General features: G+C 32.8%; 2 protein-coding genes across 4 annotated transcripts; one reads left to right on the plus strand and one right to left on the minus strand.

The window, feature by feature from the left end:
• The first annotated feature begins 3005 nt into the window (after nt 1-3005).
• Nucleotides 3006-10374, plus strand: LOC117915614 (protein N-lysine methyltransferase METTL21A-like). Of its 3 annotated transcripts, none has more exons than XM_034831217.1 (10): nt 3006-3110; nt 4960-5019; nt 6036-6102; nt 6835-6900; nt 7819-7912; nt 8101-8217; nt 8524-8624; nt 9426-9500; nt 9589-9657; nt 9871-10374. In XM_034831217.1, exons 2-10 carry the CDS (start codon nt 5006-5008, stop codon nt 10186-10188), a joined length of 921 nt encoding a protein of 306 aa, XP_034687108.1. In that variant the 5' UTR covers nt 3006-3110; nt 4960-5005; the 3' UTR covers nt 10189-10374. The 3 variants fall into 3 exon arrangements, with proteins under 3 accessions (XP_034687108.1, XP_034687106.1, XP_034687107.1); XM_034831215.1 differs by having other exon boundaries at nt 3008-3110; nt 9589-9681; XM_034831216.1 differs by having other exon boundaries at nt 3017-3110; nt 4957-5019; nt 9589-9681.
• Nucleotides 10375-11422: 1048 nt separating this feature from the next.
• LOC117916609 (alpha-L-fucosidase 1) lies at nt 11423-15234 on the minus strand. The gene is given in 4 exon segments (XM_034832728.1): nt 11423-12613; nt 13422-13539; nt 13542-13657; nt 14557-15234. Coding segments are annotated over 4 exon segments (1635 nt in total). The 5' UTR covers nt 15135-15234; the 3' UTR covers nt 11423-11790.
• Nucleotides 15235-24279: the final 9045 nt, after the last annotated feature.

The raw sequence follows: 24279 nt of genomic DNA on the forward strand, positions 1-24279 counted from the left end.
TAGGTACTTGTAGGCTACAAATTGGACTCATTAGCTTCTTTCCCGAAGTCATTAGGACCTCTAACTTGCTGTTGGAATTTGATTGTAAATTCACATATTGAGTTGCTCACAAACTAATAAATTATGAGTGTTGCCCAAGTCTATAAGAACCCTCACTAAATGCCTTTTCAACTCACCCAAAGTTGCATGGTTTATGGTGCATGCATTCCTATCATAACATGCAAGGAAATTTTTGGTGCTAATTCCTCTTCGCTATTTTCTATTTCCATTTTCACATCATCTTTGTCCTCTTCTCAACAAGTTTTTATCTTGAAAGTCTTAGATAATTGCGTCCAAGGTTTTATTTGTCATTACAATGAAACCAAAAGCTCTTCTTCCTATTTTTTGTTAATTCCTCTAGTGTCATCTTCTTAATGGTGTTTGACAATGAATTATGGGTTGAAAAATTAGTAGCAGTGTAAAGAGGGTCTTCTGGTCTTGCAACTTGGGTAGCAAGGTGTCTTTGAGCTTGATCGTGACCTTCAAACAATTTCATTAACCCAATTTCCTTTGTCAATGGGGTAGGTCGATTTACTTGTACATCAATGCGTATGCTATCCTTCAAACCAACTATGAAGGAATTGATATTATTATCATATGGAAGATGTGTAACTTCGGCAAGCAGTTTTTCAAATTGACATTGATATTCCATGATCAAAGATGTTTTCCACAACTATTAATTCACCAAAATGATGCCCAAATTGATTGGGTTTGAATATAGAGATCATCCCTAAAGTTTTCCCATGTCACATAGATAAGCTATTGCTTTATCATTTGAAACCAAAGTTGTGCTTCTGCTTCTAGATAGAAGAAGCTGGAGTCACTCTATACAATTTTACAATTTTATAAAGCCTAAAAGACTTGTCAACCTTACATAACCACAATATAGGATCATCTTTTTCCTCATACTCAAGAAAATCAAGCTTTATCGTCTATGGAATGAAGTTGTTCAAGGAATGAGTTCCATGAAAAGAAGATTATGGTCCTACCTTTGATCTAGGTATGTTTGTTGAATTTTCACTCAAGACTAGAGCTATTCCTTTACCACTAATATGTTGTTGCAATTTCTTAAAACTTTCTGTTACATGATGCAAAAGGTCTTTATAGACATTAGCAATCAATGCCATATCCTCTTCAATTCTTTTCACATAATCTAGAAGCTCCATACTTAGCTCTGATACCAAAGATGATGCAATCACAAGGAGCTCACAAAAAAAGATAAATAAATTAAAGAAAATAAAGGAAAGTTGCTTACACTTTGAGGGGTTAACTTGTCCTACACAACTTTGTTGATAGTATTTTAATTGGTTACTTATTCCATTGAAATAGAGACTTAAATATAGGTATCTTCAATGCAAACCTCCTCCAAAAAAAATAGAAACAAACTAGTGAGGAGATGAGAATCGTTATTGCTCTCTTCCTTATTAACCTAACAACTTGGAGAACAAACTAGCAATGAGATAAAGTCCTTATTGGTCTCTTCCTTATTAACCTATCAACTTGAAAGAAATCCTTATCAACCTAAACTAGTGTAAGAAAAAAGAATATTGAAATAAAGCAAATTAAAAGATTACATGTGTGCTAGTAACACCATCCTTGCATGTGTATTTGTTTGCTTGTTAAAATAAATAAATAAATAATAAAAGACTTAGGGGTGTGATTAGCATCCTAAGAAATAATACCATATTAATTTAAAAGCATCTACTCAACCCCTCCATCCTCTCTCTTGGTGTTATCTAAAGTTTGAGATTTACGTACATATTGTTTTTCAAGATTACTTTCGTGGTGCTAGTTTCAACTCTTAAGTTCTAGTTCGCAACATTTTCAAAATGAATTATTTAAGTTCAATCAATGTTTGAAACAAAATGAAGTTATAATACCACTTAAACTATGCTTATCAACTCCATGGAAGAAAGAAATTTAATTTCAAAAATTTGTTCCCTCTCCTTATTCAATTTATATGCAAGAAAGTGGTAAAAAAGCAAATTGAAGTTAGATATGTAACTTCACTTAAAGAAGATGCTCATGTTTTACAAAGCCAATCTAAGTTTAGGATTTTGTTCCTTAAAAGACCAAACTCATAATTGTTAATGGCTTCACTTTCGAGTGAGAAAGAGTTATTAAGGACAAGTTGTATCTACAACAAAATTAATTTATTAAAGATTTGATAAATTAGTTGTAAGCATTAACTTATATTATAAGAGACTTATTTGAGATTCGTTACATAGTTTTTTGCAAGCTAAACACAATATTTAAATTATTTCATCATTTATAATAAATATCCTCAAATTTTCTAATATCGTTCAACCCAACTTTGGATTGAGGTCAAACATGGGCTAAAATTATAGTCTAAATATTTATATATTTATCCCTTTTCATTAAAACACAAAATTTACTTTAATTTTGGCATCAATTTGTTGTGGACACTCGAAAAGAAGTGCAACGCTTTTGGAAATTTTTAAAAATGAAATTTTGTTTTATAATTCTTATTTATCGAGAGAAAATATAGGGATGATAATGAGACAGATTTTTTTGGGTCCCACTCCTTGCCTAATGGGACATGTTTGAATTTTAATTAAACGAGTGTGAATTTTTTTTAAAACTCGTGACGGGTTCAGGTATTGCCTTGTCCTGCCCCACCCAATTATATATAAAATTAATTTTTTAAATTAAATTAAATTAATTTTTATTTTATTATATTTAATTTATAGATAATAATAAAATATTTTTTATAATATAAGTTAAAAAATATATAATTATTTAATTATTTATAAATATATTTATTTTAATGTAATTAAAAAATTTTAAAATATTTTTAAAAAATAATTCAAAAAAGTCAAATTTGGGAAAGTAAAAAGTAAGATAGGATGAGAATTATTTTGAATAAGCTAAATGGGTTGGGATGGGGTGACCCAACCCATTGCCATCCATAAGAAAATGTGATATAATTTCATAATTTAGAGACAGCTTAGCACCCAATAAAAACGGCTTTGGCAAAAACTGGTCTGCCCTCTATTCATAATTTCATAGAAACCCCATCTAGCGACACCCACACTGAAGCAGGAGTTCAGGTCTCCTCATCTGCTTCTATTAGATTATTATCTCTATTCTTTTCATGTTCATGTTTATTTTTTGCCTTATATTCATGTGGGTTGTTTTGATTCCTATGCTTTCTGCTCTGATTTTTTCTCACAAGTTCGTAATTTGTGATCTGGGTTCTGTTTGTTTGTTTGTTTTTTTGTTTTTTTTTTTAATGTTATTCGTTGTTGATTTCTTTCTGATTCTGTTATGTTTCGCGGGTTGATTAGAGTCCTCCTGGAATGTGTATGTACCCTCCAATTTTCTGTTTTGGGTTATTGGTGTGAAAAGTTGGAGAATCATTATAATGTTTGCACCACATTTGTGTAAGAAAAAAAACAAAGAAAACCTTTCTTTGTGTGGGTTTGCAGTATATTCTGTGATTCTATACTGAACTTGTATGCAATGTGCATGTTTCTGCTAGATGAATGCAACTTGCTTTATTGAATTTCTTAAATGTGTTTTTTTTTTCTCCTTCCACTGTAGTTGTTATGGATATAGGATGCTGTTAAGCTCGCTGGAAAATCTGAAACGAGATCGGAGAATAATAGAGGATTATTTCTGGATTAATTGTTAAATTTCTGCGTTTGAGCCTTTTTTTTTCTTTTTTTTTTTGAGCAATTAGGGGGGGGGGGGGGGGAGGAAATGTTTTAGTTTTAAATATTCCTCTCCTCCATAATGAGAACTAGAACAATTACTAATTAAATTAGACTGGGATAATCATGAAATGTCCAGGCCACTTTAGAAGAGGCTGGACCCCAGTTCTGGAAACAACCCCCAAGCTCAACAAAAAGGTGTATCTTGTGATGTTCTTGGGGACTCCTTTAATGATATAATTCTTGACAGTTGAGATATAGCACTGGTTTGGGCTTCAATAGACAATCTATATTTCCATTGCTGGTGAGGTATTGATAGGGAAGGGAGCAAACTTGGGGCAGAGTAGATAGTAAGTTATGGCCAGGCAGTCAGATATAAACTTTATTGTTAAAGGGTGCATACCTGTTAGTTAAGGGGAATGGAACTCATAATTTCTTTTTATTACATAGAATAGATCATAAAAATGAAGAAAAGTGTTACCTGTGCATTAGGAAGAGTTCTCTAGGTCGATTCATGTTTCCGGTTTATTAAGGGAAAGAATATGTTCAGTCTACTAATGGAAAGAATAAAAGAGGACACATAATGAAAATAGTAAAGGAGATGTCCAAAATTATAAAGGAGGATAAAGAATGGAAATAATAAAGGAGAAATCATAAAGGAGGTTCACAGAGTTAAGTGCATAATGATAAAAAATTCGCTTCAATCAATGTTTTTATAAATCAAGAGCAATAAAAAACTAATAGTATTTTATTCTCTTAATTTAAGAAATAATATTTGTTTTCTTTAATTTAAAATATTTATTATTCTGTTCTTTTTATAATCCACAATACATTTATACAATGTATAAATTTATGAAAAGAAAGAATAAAACTCACCACTTCCACTGTCAAATTATCACTCTTCAATGTCAGTAGGCAAACTAGAGTGGTGAAGCTGTCTCCTTTTAGTATGAATTGGATTTCAATTTTAATCCATCTAAATTTATAATTTAGGTATACCATTGCTCATTACTTGATTTTATCACTATTGTTTTACAGAAAAAACTGTTTGTATTCTTGATGTCAATTTCATAGTTTTATAGTCAAACATTGAGGTTGTTAAGATTATTGAGGCTTTGTCACTTACAATAAGAAGAAATGAAAAAGATGAAGGGTATTTGGTAGCTTAACCTTTGTTATTCCCCCCTCCTATGCAATTAACATGTGTTTTTTTATGTTTTAAAACACTCTATCCTTTATTTAGCAGAACGAGTTCAGATCAAGAAATTACTTATCTTCACTGTGATGCTCAAATGGAGCCTGACAGGTACTTTACTGCTTGAGTTTGTGTTTATGCGTATGTACTTTTAAAGAACTTGTGTTTATATCCTTGCATGGTTAGACTTAAAATCCACTTCTCTATTTTTCTTGCTTATAGTGATATGTTACTTTGCTAGACCTTGTCTCCTTAAGTCCAAGTGTTTTCTGCTTTATCCCTTTGGTAGTTTGGGTTGAAATCACCCGACTCTTCATTCTTCACCAATTTGATGAATAAGGTTTTAGTTGAACATTGCCTAATTTCCTAAATATTTTTCCTAAAGAGACATACTCGTTCAAAGTTTTAGGCATGTGAAATTTTGTTGCTTTTGGTACTAAGATGCAGGATATTTGATAATTTCTTTCTCATGGAAACCTGAAAGAGGTTACTGTTCAGTTCTAGACCACTTGTTTCAACACCATGTTTGGAATCAATTGATATTACTCAGCAATGAATTCATAATTATGGGTGTTTGCATATCCTTGAATCATGTCTAAAATAGTGACTACTAACTGCAATCAGCTAGTTTTCTTAATGGATGTGAAATACCACTTAATTTTTCAGAAAATGAACTGTCTAGTAGACTAGTTGAGATTCAAAAATTTCAGTGGACACTTGCTTTCTTGCAGTTGCAATGACTTATTCATCTCCTAACTTTCTCTACTTCTGACTTTTCATGCATATTTCATGAGTTTGCTTGGTGCTTTTTCATGGCCCCATGGGTTATAAATTACATACCATTTTTAGTATATCATATCAAGGATTGGTTAATTATAGGTTTAGTTCTCTAATAAAATGAAGCAGTCTGTCTTACTTAAATTCCACTTGTGATGATGGTTATATTGTTTATTTGAACTGTACCATCTTTATAATCGTGACTCATGAACTCACACAGCTTCACATGGTTAGTATTGCACTATTTTATTTTATATTATCTATCATCTCAAGCTGCTTGTAGTTCTAAGGAACTAATTTTAGTATTCAACAAGAAATGTTCTTTACAATGTGTAAATTTGGCATGCCAGGCTAAACTCTCCAAACACATCAGCAATTATGTTTGAAGTTCTGGGTCATCAATTGCAGTTTTCTCAGGTTTGTTACATTTCTTTTGAAATGGACCAGTCAAATATGGTGCAGCAATATTAAGTCCATATAAGTTTGAATTTCATTTTTTTTTTTCATAAAGTGGACCAATTCACCGATGAAGGGATCATCTAGCAAGGAGGCTCTGGCTTATGCTGATTTCACTTTATACAATTGGATGCTCATTTGTCTCGTTAAGAAAGAATCTGACAGTTTGAATGTAGGCTAAAACATTTCTTGTATACTTTCTTCCTCAGGAGGTTATGATTTTAATATCCACAACATAAGGAGGATAATTAGTTAAGAAGTTTTAGTTATATATGAATCTTAAATTGTTATTGAACTGGAGAAAAGATATCATTTTTGCTTAGGAGTGGCCAGAAGCTAAGAACTCCTTGGAGATGTTAATGATACTGGTTGTATAGCCCACCTGGCCAATACAATGGTGGTTGAGACCCAGAATTGGTGGATTGGGTTCTTGTGTTGCTTGACAAAAGAAAAAAAAAAGCTTTATTTTTTATTTTTATTTTTTTAAGAAAAGGGAATTCTTTATGAAGGCATGTTTGCCAATTTAGCCCCTAGGTGTTCTGATTTACGTTACAAGTTCTATTATTTTTATCATCAGTTAGCTTGTATAAAGTTCATAGCAGAGAATTTTAAGTGTTATGTTGGTTATATTAATTCTCTAGCACATCTCTTTATAACTTCCCTGATGCTGCCAATTTTTTCTTCTTGTGGTAGGATCCCAATTCGAAGCATTTAGGAACTACGGTTTGGGATGCATCAATGGTATTTGTGAAATTTCTGGTAATGTCTATTATTCATTTGAGAATTTTAGCATTATTTTCATCCATGGGTTACCAATTCAAAATTGTTGATCTGTTGAGTTGTGTTCAATTTCTATGCAATCTGGGTCTTGAGGGTGAGGGCAGGGTTTCCACCTCTTGCTTTTGTAGGGGGCTCAGCCTTTTAAGTCCTGTTTTAAGTGCCTTTAAGCCATTAATCAGGATTTAGTTGTTTATTCCCAGTGTGGGGAAGAACTAGAGTCTTAAGAGAAAGTTGCTAAAATCAACTGTTACCTTTCCTGAGGGAAAGAGTTGCTTAAAGCTGTTTTCTTGAGTTGAGAGTTGCCCAAAGTAGTGCCCTTCCTCTCCTGTGCATGAGAGAATCATAGCGATAAGAGAAATTCCTGGTGTTCTTGCTGATTTGCTTATCATAATAGCAGTTTTTGGATGCAGTCCCCTTCCTTTTGATCTCTTTTCTCTGATTTTATCTTAGTTTGAGATCTCAGTTTGAGTGTTAGCAAGGAGCCGTACCCTACAGCTCCCAAGTCTTAGTAATTGGGATAAGGCCTTGTTAAGGTGTATTCAATAATGGAACATTGCAAGAATGAAATTGCATAGATGGATTCAGGCCTCATTTTGCACAATTTGTATTCTTTTTTGCATCAAAGCACTTTAAACCAGAAGAATTTTGGGGCATAAAATAGCCACACCATGAAGGTGCAGAGGTGGGGCTGAGGTTGGATATTTTTCAATGTGGAGACCATATTTTCTGTTTTAGCTGGAATATATCTGTTGCACCTTTACCCTCTGGAATGGAAGATGGCCTTTAATGATATTATTAGGAATTAAATTTGGGTCATGAGTTGTGGACCTACATTGCTTTCTGTGTGATACTGTATTCTTCTAAATCTGCAAAGTTGCACTTGTTTGAATCACTCAGGAGAGGAATTGCAGAAAGGGAAGGTTTAGCCCATCTAAATTGAAAGGAAAACGTGTTATTGAACTTGGAGCAGGTTGTGGAGTAGCTGGATTTGGTGAGTTGCCTCTACTTTTGTTTAATTTTCCATGAGTGTCATTTAGATGATGGCCAGTGGTATGCATTTTATTTTGCATGTGTGTATGTGTGTGTTTTTCCTCCCCTTTTGGGGCATGAACTGGCTCTAATATACTGGAATTTATCAGGTAAGGCACTACTTAATATGACATTGGCTGTTTTTTTCAGGCATGGCATTGCTAGGATGTGATGTAGTTTCAACAGATCAAACTGAAGTCTTGCCATTACTAATGAGAAATGTTGAACGTAATACTTCAAGGATCATGCAGATGAATCCTGGTTCAGGTTCAATTCTAACCGTCACCAATCCCTTCAAGTCCATGAATGATTTATTTTTAATTCCTTTTTATAGGTTATTTTTCTTTTTCTCTTTCTTTTCTCCTGTACCCTGTGAAAAGTCTAAATTGTTCACTAGTGTTTGTAAATGTGTCTGAGCTGAACATTATAAAAAATGAAGTTAGATAAACCATTTTTCAGTACTTTTAGCTATGAGATAGAAGGTTTTACTTGGAGTTGCAATTAATGTCATCAGTGAATTTGGTTCTTATGGTAGTTACTGCTCTCTTACATGGTACTTTCCATTCCTTGTAGATTCATTTGGTTCTGTTGAGGTAGCAGAGCTGGACTGGGGAAATGAAGATCATATAAAGGCAGTTAATCCACCATTTGATTTCATTATTGGCACTGATGTTGTAAGTTTACTGGATGAGATTCTTTTTTTGCCAAAAAAAAAAAGAAGGTTACCATGACTTACTTTCAGTCTCATTTTCTGAAAAGAGTGAATAAATAATTTTATTGCTTCAAAAATTTTCTCCATGCTGGTAGAATACTCAAATGGATCTATAAAATCCAACAATTCTGATGACCAAACATGTCATTGCAATTAGGAAATTATATGGTACTGAACCATGCCTTTTTGGTACCATTCATCTGGACTCTGAAATGCAACCATGAGGTAAACTTCCTATTGTAAAGCTCCCAAATATAAAGAAAGTGACCAATCTTAACTCCAAATCTACTGGTTATATTTAATATATGTATGACACCAAAATGGGTACCAGAGATTGACCCTTGCAAGTGTTGTTGGGTACTTCTGTGCTTATGCTTTAAACCCCATTTGTTCTTGGAATGGGAATTTATCATACGCTTATCTTTTTACTAGAAAGAGTGTTCGTAGTTATCATAATGGTTCTTTGCATTATGTTATGCCATTGCAGATAGACCATGATTCACTCATCTAAATAATATTGCTCATTAGTTGACAATGGAAAAACTGATCAATTTTGATAACTAAGGAGTCATTCTATCCTTAAATTGTATCACTTGTTTGTTGTTTGAATTCTAGTTAATTTGCCATTATCATTACATATATCACTTTGCAGTCATTCTGATGCTCTCTTTGTTATCTGTTATATTGAGATAACTAAAGCATAGTAATCCATTCTATATTTAATATCATTCAACCAAGCAAATTCAAACATTTTGGATTTAAGGTTTATGCAGAGCATCTCTTGGACCCACTATTGAGGACAATATTTGCTTTATCGGGACCAAAAACCACAATTTTGGTAAATCATCTTCTGATTGTTTTCATTTTTAATATTTTGTCTTTAAAACCAAAGACATTCCCTCATTTATTATTGATTTTTCATGTAGCTGGGATATGAGATCCGTTCAACTAATGTCCATGAACAAATGCTTGACATGTGGAAGCAAAATTTTGAGGTGAAAATTATTCCTAAAGCAAAGGTATATGTTTAACTTGAGGAAGTTTTTTATTCTGAAGTATTGTGAGCTCCAAATTTGCCTAATGTTTGGCAATGGTGTTCATGAATTTATGCTTCAGATTTGAGTGTTCCACCTCGAATGATACCAAGGCTTTGTGTTGATGAAAACAAATCTCTTTGGAACTGAACTAGACAATGTCATTCCTTGCAGATGGACAGGAAGTACCAACATCCGAGCATCCAGCTTTTCATTATGGGATTAAAACCCTCAGCAGAGACTCCAGAGACTTCATCCCCCCCAATCAATTGGGAAACAAATGAGATTGGAACAAGAGAAACTGAAAATAGTCAGGATAAGAATGGTGATAGTAGCAATGAAACCATTGAATCAGTTGATTTTGTCAGTGACAAGGTGAAGGAAGATGGCATACTGCTGAGAGGACTTCAGAATGGGAAGCTAAATGAGTGGGAAGCAAGGAGATATGGCTCTATGGCTGCTCGTCTTCTTCGAGATGTCAAGATAACTTAAATCATTCAGTTTTAGCATCTGTAATTTAGGTTCCTATCATGGTTGTATTCATTCTTTGGTGCTAAATTCACTTGCCAATGTGCAGAAGCTACTACTTTTTCTTTCTTAGGTGTCAAGATGCAGAAGCACCTAAACCTAAAGATCAAACATGATTTACAATACAAAATCAGAAACCATTGTCAGTAAGCTGCATAGTATACCCTTAAGCTTCTTCTACTGGGTTGGCTAATAGTATGCTTTGTATGGTGATATAAAATGAAGGTTGGTTGGGTAGCTTTCAAGGATAGAACAAGTTTTAAGGTGGGTTTAGGGAACAAGGTGAAGTTCTGGGGGCACAAGTGGTTTGAGGACACCTTTTGAGGGAGTCTTTCCCAAAACTCTATTTTATATAGCCTCTTAAAAAAATGCTTGGGTGGTTGACGATTGGGATGATTGTAGTTGGAGCCCTAGGTTTATAAACTGGTTGCATAACAGGGAATTGGAGGTAGAAGTCCTTTTTGGAAGGTTGTATGTACATTCCTTTAGTATGGGTATTGAAGATAGCATAGTATGCTCGGTTACAAAGAATGGTAGTTTCTTATACAAGTCCATCAATTCTTGTCAAATAGGAGGATAGAGTTGTTTCCTTATAACAGTATGGAATTTTTGGGTGTGATCAAGAGTTTGCTTCTTTGCATGGTAAGCAACTTGGGGTGGGATTTTAATTCTAAATCAACTCGAAAAGAACTAGAAAGATTCGTAAGTGATGCTACATGTTTAAAGTAGAAGAAGAAATGGTTAACCATATTCTCTTTCATTGTTTGAAAGTGGGCATTTTGTGACAATTGATTTATGTTCTTTTTGGTGTACAATAGGAGATGTGCTCTTCTTTTAGGGGTGTTCTTTTGAACTAACATAGATCTTTTGTAAGAAAAAGAGAAAATAAGGTTTAGAAGGTTACTTTTTGTAGGAAAAATAGAAAAAAGACTTGGAAGACTACTCCCTTACGCTTGTTTTAGAGGGAGAGAATGATAGGGCTTTTGATAATTGTAAAACCTTAAACCAATCTATTAAAAATTCCTTCTTATATCCTTTTTTGGATTGGGTTAGAGAGGATTGTCCCTTTTCATTGATGGACTCTATGGATTGCTTAAGCTCTATGCAGAGCACAATTGCTAGTTTTTATGTCTTTGAGCTGTTTTTTAGCCTTTTGGCTACTTTGTAAACATCTTGTTTTTCTGTTTAATACAATCTTAAAAAAATAAAAGGTTGGTAATAATTGCACAAACACAAACGCCTTCACAATCTACTTTTATATGATCTTGGGAATTGCAGATAATAACAATTGGAACATTGAATAAGCATACAAGAATTCCTTCCCAATGGACTTTTATGTGATCCTACTTGTCAACTGGAATTATGGCCACAGGGAGAGGTCACAGGTTTGAGCGGCTGAACCCTTTCAGTTTTGGGGTGTGTGGGAGCCGTGGAAGAACCCCCCACAGGAAAGTGCGCAAACTTCTTTACAGTAAAAAGACCAAACCAAAACATACTAGGCACAAGTTACTGAAAATGGAAGCCCGGGGATCCTGTTCTTGCATGGGAAATTCTATCCAGAAAAAGCTAAATTGTGGAAACCTGAGAATGGTTGGGTGAAATTTGCCGAAGAAATTGGCTCCCATTGAGGTGTGCGTGACTTGCATTGAAGTGAGCCTGACTGCCATTGGGGTAGGGTTGACTGCCATTGACGTATGGTTGAGAGCTAAAGCTTGTGTCAGATATGTTGCTCAAAATGGAAAAAGGATCCATATGAATACCCAAATAAGAAATCAATGGGTCTGCTCGAGACCTGTCAACAACAAACCTCAACCCCTGGGTTTCGACCTTGGGAAATCTTAGGAGCCTTTTATACCCCACTGTTGTGCCACTAATCAATCTTTTCCATTCCCTACTCTCATCAAGGATATCGAGATGGAACTCACTAACCCGCTGCCCCATGTGAATTGGCTCTTGAACTTGCAGAACATTGAAAGATACAAATTCTTCAAAGTCAAAATATAAAACCCAATCGGATTGATCCTCCTCAGGAGCCCAATAGGAGTATATTCCTTCTTCCAGGACATTGTGGCAGCTGAACTGAGGTCCTCTTGTACTGCTGGCACTTGGAATACCATTCTCTGCCAGGTTGTTGGAAAATATGGCATTTCGTAGTTCATTAAATTCTTGGAGCACTTGTATATCTTCATCTGCTATGAGACCAGAAGTGTTTGGGGGCACATTCAGTAACAAGAGACAGTTTCTTCCAACTGAACTGTAGTATATGTCAAGAAGGGTCCTTGCAGACTTCGGAGATTCTGATGCGTGCCAAAACCAGCCGGGTCTGATGGAGACATCACACTCTGCAGGTACCCAGTCATGCCCACATGGATCCCCTCTTCGTAAATATCTGTCAATCGTATCAGAAGTAGTAAAATGAGAATTAGCAATTCATTTTCATCCCCCTCATTTTTTCAGATGCAAATGGACTGAGCTTCTGGAAAGGCTCATGGAGAATAAATGCCTCAATGAAGCTTCTAAATGATTTGAGATATCATCATGGATTAATGAATATAACAAACAAACAAACAAACAAATATAGTTTGCCTATATGATTGAGACAGCGAGATGAAATTCCAAACTGCAATACTTGGAAAACTCCCAATGGAATAAGGACAAATGAAATGATCTTAATTGCACACTACCTTTAGATCAATTGACATGTTTCTTAATGGTAATAATTTGAGTCCATTAGTTGACGTGGTGAATTCTAATTAGAATCTAGACTAAGGAAAGCAAGAGGCTTGTCGAAGAAGTCATGCAAGTTTAATAAGGCTATACCCCAATTACAATGCAAATGTCAATCACTGATCCTATGTGAAATGGTACAAATCTATATATATATATCACTAAAAGCAGGATTATTCATACAAATGCAGGCATTGGAATGTGCCTTCTTTTACCTGGCGATAAACAGGGGGCCAAAAAAAGAAACTACACAAAGGATGTATTCCCAAAAACTGAAATAAATTTCTATGTATCAAATCATACCGAACCACACAAAGAAAATGTAGATGTCTCTTTTACAACATGAATAGTAAATGAGTTAGGATATCTACATGTAGCTATCTTTTTAAAATGCTGGAAAATCCTATTATTTTGGTTTCAAGAAAATAAAAATCATTAATAGAAGTGAAGATTGGAAAAAAAGAACTCACGGGGTATCAGTGCCTGGTATCTTTACAGCACTACGGTTTAAAAGTGACCAGCAAGTAGACCCAGCAACACCAGCCTCATCTCCTATCCATCTTGTGTCAGGACCAGCATCGGAAAAATGACAGCCTCCGGCTGGAGCTGATGAATGAGACTAAACCAACAATCAAAGAAATACTCCATGTCCTTCTCCCCCGCTCCTTTTGCACCGTCTAAAAACACATGCTTGATCACTCCATATCTGCTCCAATTTCAAAAAACACTCATCTCAATTCTCAGAAATACAGTGGTCCTGTTTGTTTGAATAAAAATCAAATAAACAGAAGAAAAAAAATGTGTGAAATGTGCTGGTGCTAATAGATGAGTCAGCTTATCATTGGGAGCATAAGATTACTATACTCGATCAATTTAGGACATCTGCAGAACTTAGTATAAAAAAATTACCTAGACTGTCAGTTATGGTTTGGAGCATGATCTGCAAGATTTATTTTTTCCAAATTCCAAAAGGAGTCTAATTTGAAGTCAAACCCCAATTTGGAAATTTTCCAATGGCAGTCACCAAGATATTGAAAAATCACTCAGTTAACTCTCGGAACACAGAACAAAACCAAATACCTGAATTCCCAAAACGGCCCCAAAAAAAAAAAAAAAAAAAGAAAGAAAGAAAAGAAAGGAAAAGGAAAACAGAATCAATCAGACTTAATTAACACAGATAAATTGATACTGAAAACTTGAGTGATAATGAAAAAGCAAAAGAAAAAAAACTTCCTTATCTGCTCAAAATCCAAACAGCCCATTTAAGATTTGCAGATGATTCAATTGCACCAAAAATGCAAATAACACAAAACTGTCCGCTCAATAACAGCTCAGAATTCTCCTGATGAAAAACAGTGATCATGTAGAAGTAAGAAGCTCAGGACATGTAAGCAAAACAATGCCACAATAACAGCTCAAAAATCAAACAACCCAATCAACAAGGGTTCCAGGAAGTTAAAAAAACCCCAATCCAAAATGCAAATTCTCAGGGAAAAACAATCCATCAGGTGGAACTTCAGAACTTGATAAAACCAATAATTGCTAAAATATCAGACGGCCCAGATGCCAAATATCACAGAAAACCGAAAAGTCAACCAAATTTACCTTGTCAGCAACTCGGTCATCTGCCCCATATAGTACTCATTGTACTCCAGAGTCTTCCCATAGCACTCCTCATGCCGATCCCACGGAGAAAGATAGAGCCCCAACCCGATTCCCGCTTCTCTAGCAGCCTCAGCCAATTCAGCAACAACATCACCAGTCCCGCCCCTCCATGGACTCGATCGCACCGAATAATCAGTGTAATTGGACGGCCAGAGACAGAATCCATCGTGGTGTTTAGCGGTCAAGATCACCCGTGAAAATCCCGAGTCCTTGGCGACCTGGATCCACTGAGAGGCGTTGAAGCGAGTGGGGAAGAAGACGGAAGGGTGGGCGTGGCCGGAACCCCATTCGGAGTCGGTGAAGGTGTTGGGTCCGAAGTGGAGGAACATGGCCATGTTACCTAGCTGCCATGAGAGCTGCCGTGAAGTAGGGAGGGGCAAAATGGGAAGAGGAGGTGGTTTCCGGTGTGAAGAAGAAGATAAAGGTGTCGAGGATAACAGTGAGAGGAGGATGAGAATGAAGGTGGGTGTGGCGAATTTGGGGTTTTGGGTTTTGGGATTGTGAGAATTTTTCATCATCTTCCTCTCTGCGTTGAGGCAGAACGGTTTCTACGTCGAGTTTCAGAAGAGACTTTGGGTTGGAGTCTTTCATTGACCAACGAAGATGCACGAAGGAGGTTGCCATGTCATCATCCCTTCCATTACGGTTTTCTTAAACAAATTTACAGGTTTTTGAAAATAAATAATAAATAATAAATAATAAATAAATAAATAAAGGTACTCGAATTTTTTTTGGCCCCCCTCATAATCAAATCCACTGCGAGCCAAAAGATGCTATCTCCTATATACTTAGATCTCATTATTTATTATTAAGTTTCATCTTATTATTTATTATTAATTTCATCTTATTATTTTATATTTATTTTATTTTATTACTTAAATTTTAATTTTACTATGCAATTTCAATTATTTAAATTACACATTTGATAGGTGCTAAGATATTGATCCGTACCCTAACATTTTTCAATATAATTATATTTTTTTATCAAAAATTTTACCAATTTTTTATGATGAGTAATGATTCAAAGGAAACTAAAAAAAAGTTACATTCTCTCTCTTCCCAGTTTTTATGGATATATGATAACTCAAGTTTAAAAATATAAAAGAAAATATTTATCACACAAAATATTAGTAGTACAAAAATTAACCAAAACTTAATATATATATATTCAGGTTGTTTTATTGAAAAAAAATTAATGATATTAATTATTGCCTAGAAGAATATTAATATGAAAATAAAAATTTTATTTCATTGAAAGCATATTATTGTATTTCAATATTTAAAAATTAAAATACATTATATTTATATTATGGAAATAATTTTGTTGGAAGATATTGAAAATATTTTGCTAAAATAAGATTAGATTATAATCTATTCTTTTAGTCGATGTAATAACAAATTTATATTTATAATAAATTAATTATTACATTAGATTTTATTCTATAACTAGATTAGGAGTCGTGATAAACATAAAAACCTAAATAAATAACCATTTCAAATGCTTATCAAAATTTTAAAATTCTTCTAATTTGACTTTTTAAATTAATATAGAAATTCTTCTAATTAAAAAAAAAATAAATTTTATCAAAAAAAAAATCTTATAATATTTATCAATTTTTTAAAAATATATATCTTAAATTCCTTTAATTTATTTATTTTTAAAAATAAAACAAGTTGTATTACATTTTATTTGATATAAAATATTTTATTTGAAATTTAATTTCTAAGATTTTATTAAAAAATTGTGATGACAATTTTTTGCTATTGATATTAGTTTATTTAAATAATTAAAATGAATAAAAAAACTATTTTAAAGTTATATTTTACAAAATATTAGAAATTCATTAATTATTAAGACATTTTAGTAATTTTTCAATAATTTTCTAATTTTAATATTTTTAAATAAAAACATTAAAAATTAGAAGGATAAATACAAAAAATAATTAAAAATAAAAAGATAATATAAATTTAAAGGGTAATATAAATTTAAAATAAAAGATAAATTAGAAAAAATAATTTATCTCCTTAATTTTTCATTGATATCCGATATTTCAAATATATTTTAGGAACAAAATATCCCAAAATTTTAATAATTGGATTTAATCTTGGCTCTTAGATTCATATTTTAATCATTTCCTTGTATTTTATCTTTACCCTTACACCAGACATTTTATAGTTGGGATCAGGTTTTAAAAACACGGGCATGATTTTAGCCATTGGATCAATCATTGAAAATCCAGGCTATTAGATTAAATTATGAACACTAGTTCATGGGTGCCTACATACAATTGATAGTAGGTTATAGATTCTGAGCATTTGCATTTTTTTTTTTTATTAAATAAGATATAAAGTGTAGTTAAGTCTTTATAATAAGATGTTGAGTCTTCATAATTAGATTATGAGAATACTAACATTTACCTATAGGTCCTAGTGGTTCTAGCTCGAGCTTAATTTCCATGGGGATACGGTTTAATGAGGATTAGTTATGTTCATTATTCACTTGTGTATATAAAGGCATTTTAGTAAATACATAAAATTGCATAAGAAAACTTGTGAATGATCTTTCTAAACTAAAATAATTTATTAATTGGAGTCTAATTAGATTAATTAATCAATTAAAAACCAAGTAGGTTAGTTTAACTGACTTAAGCCCATTGGAAACCTATAAATACCTCATCTTGAAGGTTAGGGCTTTAATCTTTTTTAACATTTTTGCTTCCTGTGTATTGAGAGATAGAGAGAAAGATAACCCTAGTCACAAACCCTCTAAAGGTTTCCATCTCTGTGTTGGGCTTTAGAAAAAGCCATAAGGTGAAAGGTGATTGAGTCTACGAGATCTTCTATGCATTTGGCACATGCTTCATTGATAAGAATTAATATAGGAACATTTAAATCTAAGGTAAGACACTTATTTACTAGATCCAATGTTTTAAATGTATATTTGCCTTTGTTACTAGGATCTAGAGAGCCTAGGAAGAATAACATACACACTAACAAGTTCAAGGATGGAAATGGAACAATCCAGGAATTCTCTATATGGAAATAGTTGAGTAACTTATTGATAAAATAAGGAGTTTTTGGACATTTAGTCTAATGCCAAAATACATCTGAGTCAATTGAATATAAATGGACCTAAAGTCTAGTGCTTAAAGAAGTAAAGATTGTTAGATATCAATGAATTATTATGGGATAAAGCAAAAATTATAGCATGAGGTTTCTTGTAAAGACCTAGTATCAATTCATGTAATGATTAAATATATGATTGATAGTCCTTTAAGGACTTGATATATTGTTTATAATGCATATATATTCATAGATATGTTAAAATCCTTAAAGGATTCAAAATGCATGCATGAATCAACCAAGTCTTAAAAGGATTTAAAATGCTTGAAGCAAATAATTCCTTGAATGATTTAAAATGCTTGAAACTAATAATTCCCTAAAGGATTTACATGCTCGAATAAAATAATTCTCTAGAGAATAAAAATATTTAAATCATGCTTACTTAACTCCCTTATGATTATTGAAGTGAACAAAGATAAGTTTCATCCCAAAGAAACAAATGAAGAAATGTTTGGTCCAATGATACTATATCTTAGTGCAATTGGCAAATTGATGTATCTTGCAAATTGTATTTGATCACAATAATTTTTTTTTTTGTAAATTTACTATTAGGATAAAATTTTGCACCAACACAAAGACATTAGAATGACATCAAATATGTAATTCAATATCTTTGTACAACAATTGATATTAGAATGTTAATTACTTGGATATGTGGATGTTGGTTATCTTTTAGACCCCCACAAAGCTTAATATCAAATGAGGTATATATTTATCTATGATAGTTCAATAATATCATGTAAATCAATCAAGCAAATACTGGTAGCCACATTTTCAAATCATTCAAATATACTCTCAATTCATGAAGTAAGTGTTGAATGTGTATAACTAAGGTTAGTGACCCAACATATTAGTGAATCATATGAACTACCCTCTCTTAAAGATAATGCTACCAAATTACATGAAGATAATATCCCTTGTATTGCACAAATCAAATGAGGTCTAGTTTAAGGTCTAGAATTTCTAGCAAAATGTGTATACCTTCTTAAAACCTTTTAGAATAGGTTTACAAATAATTTAGCTCAAGGTTTTAAATTAAAACAAAGACTCATCCATTTTCTTGATTAAAAAAAAAATCATGTTAAGCTTAAGTAAGGATGAAAATAAACCTTTAGGTGCATGAAAAATAATTTGGACCTGAATGTACCAACAAATACCATCTTACAAATTGTCCTAGATCACTTCAAGTCTTCACAATTTTAACATTTTTTCATGGTTGCTTGAGTTTTCTTTATATTTTTACAATTAAAACCTAAAAAACTTAACTTGATTTGAATTATTAGTAACTTTAACATTATTTTGTAATCATCAAATCTGTTAAGAGTCTTTGGGCTAACAATCTTCTCTTTTTAATGATGACAAAACTATACTATCTAGGTAAAAAACCCCCCTAAATAAGTGCATGAAAGAATCAAGTAAATAAAGTTCAATGTCACAGGATGCACAAATGACCCTCCCGCACGAGTTTAGGAAAAGACTAAGTTCGTGACATCAAGAATACTTAAAAGTAAATGGAAGATTTAAAAATATACATAAGTTCAAAACCATCCATCCAATAATCACCTAACCAATGGGATGAAGTACCAAAAGATATTGTGAAACCAAGGTTTGGTCAATATCGGTTTTGATGATAACAAAACAAGATTTAGAACTAATGATTATATTTCAAGTGTGATTAGGCAAGATGATTTCCAAAGTGGCAATCACAAAGACAAATCAAGCCAAGGAGAAATCATGAAGAAGAAGACCACTCAAAGAGAAGTGTTTTTCAAAACTCAAACTTCATAAGATCTTTTTGTAAGGTTGTTGGTGCACTAGGATTTGCATGCATTACATTCTTTACTTATGCACCAAAATCATCCAAGAGTTATTTTGTTATAAATTTTTTAAAATTGGATGATTTCATGTTTTCAACTAAAACCTTGTGTCAAATGTTTTCCAAATTTGTTTAAAATGTTTTAAGTTAAAAAATTTAGTTGTTGAGCCAAAAAACAGCTCAACCGGTTGAACCAGATGAGGAACAGGTCAACCCCCCAGCTCAACCGGTTGAAGAGTGCAACAAACCTTCTCTCTCTTCCAGAACGGTTGTTCAACCAGTCAATGTGTGAACAGTAACATGTCGACCCCCACCTCAATCGGTCAAGGTATGAACAGTAATTGGTTAAGGTCCAATGGTCACCTGACAAGCATTAAATGCTAATGGTTAGTCAACCGGTCGACCCCCAACTCAATTGGTTGAACCCCCAACGGCTAATTTGGTTTTTTTTTCTTCTATAAAAAGGTTTCAATCTTCATTGTTTCATGAGTTTAACCTTCTCAAACCTTTCTTGAATATATTTGAGCCTTGGAAGAGTGTTTTGAGTACACCATTGTTCTAAAACTTGCACATTATTAGTGCACCATTCAATCCTAGTTTACTGGTATCATTTAAGCCTAAAGTTTTGTACTAGGAGTTTATGAAATTATTTGTATATCTTTGAGAGGAAGAATCTAAGATCTAAGTGTGAGGTATCACTTAGGGATTCTCAAGTATGGAATATCACTTGAGGGGTTGTTCAAGAGTGGGGTATCTCTTGAGAAACGTAAAGGGTGCTTGGAGCCAAAAGTCCAAGAGAGTGGATTGGAACCATAATTCAATTGTATTGCTTGAAGGCTTGGTTTGAAACCCTTGAATTAGTGAAACCTCAAGCTTGGGATTGAAGTTAGAGGAGAGTGGATGTAGGTCGGGTTGCGCCGAACCACTATAAAAATCTTGTGTTTACATTCTCTCTTCCCTACTCCTTTACTTTATATGCAATTGCCTTTACATTGTTTTATTAAAGACTTGCATATATTTGTCTCTTACATTCATACTTTTTAAATTTTCAAAAAGAAATCATCACCCTTTTCACCTCCCTCCCCCCCCCCCCTAGGGTGATTACCTTAGGTTAGATTAGCCTAATTTTTCTAACATATATGAGCAACGTGAAATATATTAGAGACAACTATAAAATCCACAAAAATATTTGTAATATATGAATTAAACTAGCAAATGAAATATCCATAGTAAAATAAAACAAGTATTAAAGCATATCCATCCAAAAGAAACCAACAAAAACCAATAAAAGTAAAGTAGCAAAATATATCTAAAATGAGATAAGTAAAATATCCAAAATAACTACTAGTCTCCCTAGATATGCCTATATGGAATCCCTGAATAATACCATTCCCAACACTAGATCACTTAAGGTGCATGCAAATTATTTCTAAGGCTCTTTAGATGTGTTACTTGTGATTTGAATGTTCTTTGACCAATTCTGATATGATGAAGAAGCTTTATAGGTATCATGGATTTCACAAACCCAATAATCTTCTGCTCAATAGCCCTTTTTCCTAGATTTAGGCATTGGAGAATGTGGAATCCTCCCTAAAGGGGTAGAGGCTAGGGTTTCTTTATGAAGTTTGAATAGCAAGAGCACAAAACAAAGCCTCAAACCCCTAAAGAGGGTTTCAATAGGCTTTCTTATGGGCTTAAGTGACTTGAGCCCATCTTAGGCTTGAGTCACTTAATCCATTCCACTAAGGTCATAATTAGTTAATTAGCATTATTAGGCTCCAATTAATTAATTAGCCTAGTCTAGAAAAACCATTCATAAGATCTAATGCAACCTTGTATTTTTACTAGAACGCCCTATACACACATATAAATTAGCACAAAAGTGTCACCTACTAGGAACCACATATTACTTTGTTCTCTGACCCTAGAACTCATAAGGTACATGTTGCCTATCCCTAGGACTCATTGGATTTAATATAATAAAAAACAATGGTTTCAAAAGCCAATAAGTAATATAGATTTAGAGATTAAATGCTCAAACATGTGATCTAGGTATTCCCAAATCAAATCCCATTTGATGAAGATGTTAAAAACTATAGTAGTAGTCATCGTAGAACTTGTCTAGAGTCTTCCACCTGATTTCTTCTTCCATTGGTCTAGGCATAAGAGAATGGTGGACTTCTCTCCTTCATAAGGGTGGCTAGGGTTTCTCTCAACTCTTTAGAAGATGACACACAAAAATCTAAAACCCAAACCCCTAAAGGAGTATTCATAAGGCTCCCTATAGGCTTAAGTGACTTAAGCTCAAATTGGGCCTGGGTCACCTAATCCAACCCGTCTGGGTCTTAATTAATTAATTAGTCCTATTTAACTCCAATTAATTAATTTGCTTGATCCATAAAGACAATTCATAAGATCTAGTGCAACCTTGTATTTTTATCAAAACACCCTTATGTACAATAATGAACTTGAAACCCAAATCCTTGAAATAAAATGTACCACCATGAACTAAGACCATTGGGACCTATAGGAAAATACTAATTCCCTTATAATCCAAATTTGAAGCTGACTTAACACTCTACTAGAGAGAGTTAATTGCACTTTGTTATCCTATGAAGTTACAATGAGTTAAAGCTTAGGTCTATGACCTACTATTCATTGCAAGTAGACTCCCGATGAATTAGTGTTCGTAATTTAACAAAGTAATGTTATTAACCCATTAAAATCACCTCTTCATTTTTAAGTTACAAATCATCATATTATATGATTAGATGACATACTCTAACTTATAAAGAGCATATGTCAAATTCCACTTAAAAAATTACTATAGCCATAGATTTCATAATCGCATGTCCTTTAAATCACCCAAAGAGACACGCTATCTAAATCTCATGAGATGTCATGGTGTCTCTATTAAGAATACCTATTGTCACTAACTTTCATCAATAGTAACTTAATTCATAAGGATAAATGATCGCATTAGGGTCTCAACCATAAATCAAAGCATTGTGTTGCTTTTAGTATATACTTAATATCCTCTCAAGGTTGAGAATCCATGTAACATAATAACTTTGTAAATCATGACAATTTGATAGTCTTATATCATGATTCATCATAGGTCATGTTCAATGTATAACCATACAAACTAATGCAATCACCTTGAAAAACTCATCTTAATAGCCAAGACAAATTATCCCTCTAATTAGGCAATAGTGTACTACAATCTCTATTGGATCTCTAAATTCATGAATTGACTATAAACTACTTATCATCTTATAAAAAAAACTCATGACTTGTATATTCCATGCAACTCTCAATGCATCAAAGTCATCTACAATGCGAGTGATATATGTTTGAATGCTCAAATCAATGTCAATGCATATCTCATATATCATAAATTTATTTATTTTTTTAAATCAATTTTTAGGTGGTTAAAAATAAAAAGACTAAATTTTTTTTATAAAATATGTTGTAAAATAAAATTAATATATATTATTTTTATATATTGAATAAGATAATATAAAAAACTATTTAATTAAAATTTAAATATTTTAATAATGAATAGAAATTTCATTTTTTTAAAATAGGAAATATTGGAATGCAATATATTTTTATTTTAAAAATTGAAAAATAATATATATTTCTTTGATTTTTTATTCATTTTACAAATTAAATATAAGTATAACATTATATATCCTTTGTATAAGTAATTTCCATTGAATTTAATATCTAGAAATATAATATCCCATTAAAAATTATATCCTAAAATGGCACTTCCTATCTAATGAATATAATATCCTAAAATTTATATATCTTATCCTATTGCACCAACCAAACATGGTGTGTCTTTTATTTTTATAATAGATCAAATATTTATGAAAAGAAGTCGAATTGTCATTTGGTTTACATAGACGGAGATAGTTATGAGAGGCAGCCTTCTTCAAGCTGTAACTCTAAAGATCCAGTGAAAAACAAGGAGCCAAATGTTCTCAAGATTGTAGGGTTCATTATCTCATGTAATTATCAAGTCTCAACCCATCTTGTAACGACAAGGAAAGTCCATGAGTAAAGGCCCAACCCAAAAGAAAAATTATCTCCTGAGACACATACAACGATTATATTTTTTACTAGATAATATCATAATTAAGAAATTGTCTCACACACACAAAAAAATAAAATAAAATAAAATAAAAATAAATAAAAAAAATAAAAATAAAATTGAAATTTTGAAAGACAAAATTGGGTGTGAACTGAAGCCCATTGGCAAGGGACAGGATGTATAGGCAAACCCAGTCTCAGAACTCATGGGTTAGGCCCAACAGAAGCAGCACAGAGAGACAAAGTGGCCCACACAATAGCAGAGTTGAGAGACAAGGTGTAGAAATGAAAGGCTAATGATACACTGAAATTAGGTGTCATAATCCGGTATATTTTTTGGTACTCACCTGTCTCTACGATGAATTTGAATTAATAAAGATAAATGAATTTAAAAAAAGTTCAAAAAATTTTTTTAAACCCGTCCCATTATCATTCCTATACGAAAAAGGCTTCTAACTTGTTCAACATGTCCGGCCTCAAGCTATGTAACTTTTTGAAAATGAGAAGGAGCTAGCCGTGCCTTGAGTTAGCAAACACTAGTGAAACAAAAATGAAGTACTTTGACCACGTGTGAGTGACAAAGTTGAGCTATAAGATTGCATGTATATGTACAGAAAATAGATACA

This window comes from Vitis riparia, chromosome 6 (assembly GCF_004353265.1).
Source record: "Vitis riparia cultivar Riparia Gloire de Montpellier isolate 1030 chromosome 6, EGFV_Vit.rip_1.0, whole genome shotgun sequence".
In the NCBI taxonomy this organism is placed as follows: domain Eukaryota; kingdom Viridiplantae; phylum Streptophyta; class Magnoliopsida; order Vitales; family Vitaceae; genus Vitis; species Vitis riparia.

Coding starts and splice junctions, on each gene's coding strand:
- LOC117915614 (XM_034831215.1), top strand. Junction 6,901..7,818: donor TGGTATTTGTGAAATTTCTG/GTAATGTCTATT, acceptor TGAATCACTCAG/GAGAGGAATTGCAGAAAGGG. Junction 8,625..9,425: donor TCATTATTGGCACTGATGTT/GTAAGTTTACTG, acceptor TTTGGATTTAAG/GTTTATGCAGAGCATCTCTT.